The sequence below is a fragment of the Hemicordylus capensis genome, chromosome 4, assembly GCF_027244095.1.
Source record: "Hemicordylus capensis ecotype Gifberg chromosome 4, rHemCap1.1.pri, whole genome shotgun sequence".
Lineage (NCBI taxonomy): Eukaryota > Metazoa > Chordata > Lepidosauria > Squamata > Cordylidae > Hemicordylus > Hemicordylus capensis.
In genome coordinates this window covers 205,919,610-205,925,156 of record NC_069660.1, presented here as the reverse complement: position 1 = coordinate 205,925,156, position 5,547 = coordinate 205,919,610, and the positions used below count along the sequence as shown (strand labels likewise).

Sequence of the window (5,547 nt, the reverse complement as noted above, 5' to 3'; positions counted from 1 at the left end):
TTTTCCTAAAAGGGAGGGAGAAGGAAGTGACACTTTGAGAAAGGGCCACAGCTCAGTAGTACAGCATATGCTTTAAAGAAAGCAGGTCCCTGGTTCAATCCCTGCCATCTTCAGGCAGGGCTAGGATAGTTTCCCATCTGCAACCATGGAAAGCTGCTACTAGCCTATGTAGACATACTGAGCTAAATGTACCAGTAGTCTCACAGTATACGGCATAATATAATACATATGTTCCAGGAAAGCTGGTCTTGTGGTAGCAAGCATGCATAGTCCTCTTTGCTCAGCAGGGTCTGCCCTGGTTGCATTTGAATGGGAGACTACATGTGTGAGCACTGCAAGATATCTCTGATGGGGCTGCTAGAAGGTTCCAAGTTCCCTCTCTGGCATCCCAAGAGAGGGCTGAGAGAAACTCCCAAGACAGGGCTCAGCCTCTCAGCCCTCCCAAGACAGGGCTGAGAGAGACTGCTGCCTGCAAACTTGGAGAAGCTGCTGCCAGTCTGTGTAGACAATACCGAGCTAGATGGTCTGACACAGTATATGGCAGCTTCCTAGGTTCTTATTAGGGATGTGCAAATCGATTTGGGTACAAATCAATTTGTACCTGAATCTAGCTGATTCAGGTGATTTGGAGACAGAACAAATCGCCTCTCTTGTCCTTTGGCTAGATTTGGGTCCCAATCGAATCGTGCCAGATTTGATTGGATTGAATCAAGATTTGGATTCCTCCTATTAATTCCCCCCAGAATCCTAGCTTTCATGGGTGGGGGGGAGGCTAAGCTGTAGCCCTTGTAGAAGTGGAGTTGTGTAGCAAAGTTGTGGTCACTATTATTCAAGTGTTTGGATTCTTTGGTGTATAATAACTTTTCCTCAGTGAATTCCTATGAGGATTCATTATACACCAAAGGATTCATTACACACTAAACACCTCAAAAATTCCTAAAATATAAACCGAGTACCCAGTGGTTTGCAGGTTGGGGGGGGGGTAGTTGGCACATGGGATGCCACTAATTCCCCATCCCCACCCACAAAGCAGTGGGATCAAAATGAACAGAAGAAATGAATGTGTGTAATGAAGACATCAAAGAATCTAAGAATGCCTAAAAAAATAAACTGAGTACCCCAGTGTGTGTGTGTATGGCGGGGTGTGTGTGTGTAGTTGGCACAGTGTGTGTGTGTATGGCGGGGTGTGTGTGTGTAGTTGGCACATGTCATTTGACAGTTGGCACTGTCCAACAGTCAAAATGAACAGAAGAAATGAAGATGTGAAATGTATCCTCATAGGGATACATTATGAGGGAAAGTTATTATACACCAAAGAATCCAAACACTAAGCTAGAGCTTAGCTTTGAAAAAATCAATTCATGCACATCCCTAGTTCCTATCATATTAATAACTAGTATTTTTAAGCCCGTTATAATAACGGGCGCTAGCTTCCCCCGCCCTTAAGTGTTCTTCATATCTTTTGTCCTTTGTGTGTGTGTGTGTGTGTGTGTGTCCCTGTCTCTTTTTCTTTTCATTCTGTGTTTTTTTTAATTGTCTTTATTTCTCTCTCTCTCTGTTTCTCTCTCTCTTTCTCTCTGTCTTTGTTTTCCTCCACCCTTTTCTAATTTTTTTCTTTTCTCTCTCTCTCTCCCCTCTCCCTTCCCCCCCCTTTTTCCTTTTCTTGTTGCCCCGTTTTTGTTGTTGCTCTTCCCTCTCCTTTATTGTGTTCTTACATACTTATGAGGCTATTTTTTGGTTAATTAATATTCTTTATTTGTTTTTTGTTTTTTTGTCGTCGTCCCCCCCCGCCGCCCTCATAGTATTTCTTTATACACCACATTTCTGGTGAATATTTGCTCTGAGCCTGCTATTAGTCTTCCTTGTTCTGGGCCTTCCAGCACCTTGACCACGACGTCTGTAAAACTTCTGACTCACGATAATGTACATATAATTGTCCATGGCTGAATACTGGTTCTGGCAAATAGATTCCAACCTTTTCCAGGGTCTGTCCTTGTGATTTGTTTATTGTCATAGCGAAAGCCAATTTTACTGGGTATTGCCGTCTTCTTAAGGTGAATGGTAAGTCAGTGCAAGATGGTGCCAAATCAATTCGTGGAATGAAGACCATGTCTCCCTGTGCTGATCCTGTAATCACTTGTGCTATGATGAGATTCTTTTCTAGGTTTTTCACAATGAGGTGGGTGCCATTGCATAAACCTTTCTTGGTGTTTAGATTTCTGAGGAGCATTATTATTGCGCCTACCTTCAGGGTGAGGGTATGCTTTGGCAATCCTTTTGGTGTTTGGTCATTGAGGAATTCTGTAGGGTAGTTTTTTGAATCTTCTTCGGTGGAGTCATCTATTGTGTCTGCGCTGAGATAAGTCATTTTTTCGCCTTCCAAAATGTTGAGCACCTGGTCACTGATGGTGTCAACATCATTGTTCTTTGGGCAAAGGATGGATCTGTTTGCTATTTTGGGGATGTTTTGCACTTGAATGTTGCTTCCGAAAATTTCTCTCACGATATCCTCTTTGCATATTATACTTGCAGGGATTTCAATGATGTCTTCTGGTAATCCCTCAATGGGTGGTGTATCTCCATTGCCTACTGTGATTAGCCACTTGCTGAATTCTGTGTCATTGGATCATATATTGTTTTGTAGTTTGAGGATTGTGAATGTGTGCCACAGCGTACTGAATTTTATGCAGGCTTCAACGATATGTGTTTGGCTTCCGTGTGGCACCACTGGAAGTGTTTGTCGGAAATCTCCTCCCAGTAAAAATACTTTACCTCCCATGGGCTTGTTGTTTTCCATGATCTCTCTCATTAGTTTGTCTACTGTTGTTAGTGCTAGAGTGGGTGCCATCGTTGACTCATCCCAAATGATTATTTTTGCTTTTTTTATGTTTTTAGCATCTTGTGAATTGAGGTGCATGTTTGATATGGAGTTTTCAAGTATTGGTACTGGCAGTTTGAATTGGGAGTGGTATGTTCTGCCTCCTTGTAGTAGGTTGGCTGCTATTCCTGTGGAGGCTACAGGGAGTGCGACTTCACTTCGGTCACGCACTGTGCTGAGTAAGGTTTTATATAAGTATGTTTTTCCACTGCCTCCTGGCCCATCCAAGAAAAAGCAGCGGTGGTTTAGCTCATCATTTTGGCTTGCTGCTAATATTTGCTCCATGGCTGTTTTTTGCTCATCATTGAAGGTTTTTGACATTTTCTCTGCTGTTTGTTTTTCATAGGCTTGGTTGTATGTATCTGTAAGCTGCTCTGTATTTTGTATGGTGTATGTCAAGCCAAAATCTGTGCATTTCTTTCCGTGGAGTGTTAAAATGTTGGCAATTTCTTGAAGGGCGAGGTCACGGCATATTGTGCACTCTGCATTGTGTTGCATATGTTTATGGACATAATCCTCAATGAGGTATTGTTCATATTTTGTAAACAGTTCCTGCATGTTTTGGAGGGATGCAAAGACACAGATATAGGCAAACAGTTCTCTGATTTGTTTGGGCATGTTGTATTGTGCAGCATCTTCTAGCGTACTTTCCCACACTTGTTTATCATTTATGAGCCCTCTTGTTTTGGCAGCTTCTTGGAAAGTTGGGTATTCATTTCCATCTATGCTTCTGAGGTGTTCGTAGGATGTTGCTCCTGGTACATGCAACAGTAGGAGGCGTAGGCAGTAGCGCTCTGAATCTGATGGTAAATTTACAGAGTACATTCTGCCAATCACTTTGTCTGCACCACGTTGTCGTAATTTCCACGTGCTGTTTGCAGCGTCAAAGACATAACGTAAAGGAATGTCTGCGTATAATATGCTTCTTGCTTTCCTCTTGTTGGTTTAATTTGAACCATGCTGGCAAATGTGTTTCGCGACTTGTTGCTCTTTCGGTTGCTGCGCCTATGTCCTCGGGGTTGAAAATTACTGCCTGTTCATTTGGGAGATGAACTGCTAGCCTGTGAACTGTATGGGATTTGTAATGCATCTCAAATCCATTTAGACGCCATGCTGCTTCTGGTGCACTGACATACCTTGAATCCATGTAGGTTTTGATTTCATCGTGGTTCAAAGTGTCTTGTTCTTGGAGTACTACTTTAGCGCAATCATGGCCCTTGTAAACATATTTGAAAAGGTATTTTACACTCTTTACTGAAGCGCAGACTTCAGCGTTGATGTGGCAGTTATACTTCAGGGCTAGAAATGGATTATACGGTACAACCCAGCTGTTATCAATTGGTTTTCCATTCTGCATTTTGCTTTCGCCAGTGTTTCTTCTTCTGTATTTGGGGTAACTGTTTCTGTTTGCAATAGTCTGTTGTTGGTATTCTTTTGGGAATTCTTTTGTGCATTTTTCATTTGACATACATGGTGAATGCTGATTGTGAGTTCCACATGGTCCATGGATCATATGCTTTGTTATGATTGCATGAAGTTGTGGTGTTTTTTCAATGTTTGGGATTTCTGCAGATACTATGTTGTCTATGGATGCTTCAGTTTTTGGTTTATAGTTTTCTGTCAGGATGAGCAATATGTGTGCATGTGGCAAACCTCTTTTTTGGAACTCTATGACATACACAATGGCTGTGGGTGGGCCAAATATATGCTTCTTGCAGATGTCATCAATTAGTGATCTTAGTTTTAGGTGGAAGACTCTTGCCACTAAATCTGGTCGTGCTGCAGCAGTTTGTCCATGTTCTAGGTTTTCTACAATTTCTTCCCACTTGGGGTTGCATGTCATGGTAATGAAGAGATCTGGTTTTCCGTACTTTCTGACAATTGCCATTGCGTCCTGATAGTTTTGGAGCATGTTTCTGGGGCTACCTGCAAATGAGGATGGCAAAATAAATGTCTTTCCGGGAATTAGACCTGTTGCATTGGCTGCTTCATTTAAGTGGTCCATCAATCCTGAGTATTTCTCCACTCTCAATTTGGGCTGATTTTGCTGGACAAAATTGAGTCCCTTTTTTTTTTTAAGCTGCACCTGTTGTGCTATTATTTCTTCCTCTATCTCCTGTTTGTTTTTGTTTGTCCTCTGGGTTTGGCATGTTTGTCCTCTTCCTGGTTTTTGGTGGCCATAGTTGTTTTTCTGTACTGGCGTATGTGTTTTGGCTTATTTGTTTGTTTGCTTTTTGTGTCTTATACTGTTTCTGCAAGATGGTTTGTCTTGAATCTGTGTCTCTTTTTTGTGTTTTGTTTTTGTTTTAATTTTTTTAGGCTGCTGGATTCAGTTGTAATATTGGGTGGTCTACCCTTCCGTGCTTCCTCTTTATTAAAGGCTAGGTTTACTGAGCAATGCAGTGACGATTAATTTCTGCCTGATGCTGTGGTGGGTTTTTTGGGTTTTTCAGTTAGATGTTGTGTCAATTTTTCAAGTCTGGTTTTTTTTGGTTGGTTGCTTGAATCAGCAGGGATGTAGGGGTGGTATGCCCTTATAAATTCCCTCTTATTCAAAGGCTGGCTTTGCTCTCTCTGTTCTCTCACGACTCACCTGAGCATGTCAAGAGTGCCTTTCCCTCAACCTTGCAAGCTTTGCGCTTTAGTGTGGAGAAGGGCTATCCTCCTGA

The 5,547-nt window shown here is 42.0% G+C and overlaps 1 protein-coding gene across 1 annotated transcript; it reads right to left on the bottom strand.

The window, feature by feature from the left end:
- Positions 1-1,386: 1,386 nt before the first annotated feature.
- On the bottom strand, positions 1,387-5,188 carry LOC128323208 (uncharacterized). Its single transcript, XM_053245931.1, has 3 exons — positions 3,835-5,188; positions 2,773-3,749; positions 1,387-2,613 (listed from the first exon to the last, which is right to left on the bottom strand). The coding sequence occupies exons 1-3, from the start codon at positions 4,881-4,883 to the stop codon at positions 1,853-1,855; spliced, it is 2,787 nt and encodes a 928-aa protein (XP_053101906.1). The 5' UTR covers positions 4,884-5,188; the 3' UTR covers positions 1,387-1,852.
- Between the last annotated feature and the right edge of the window lie 359 nt (positions 5,189-5,547).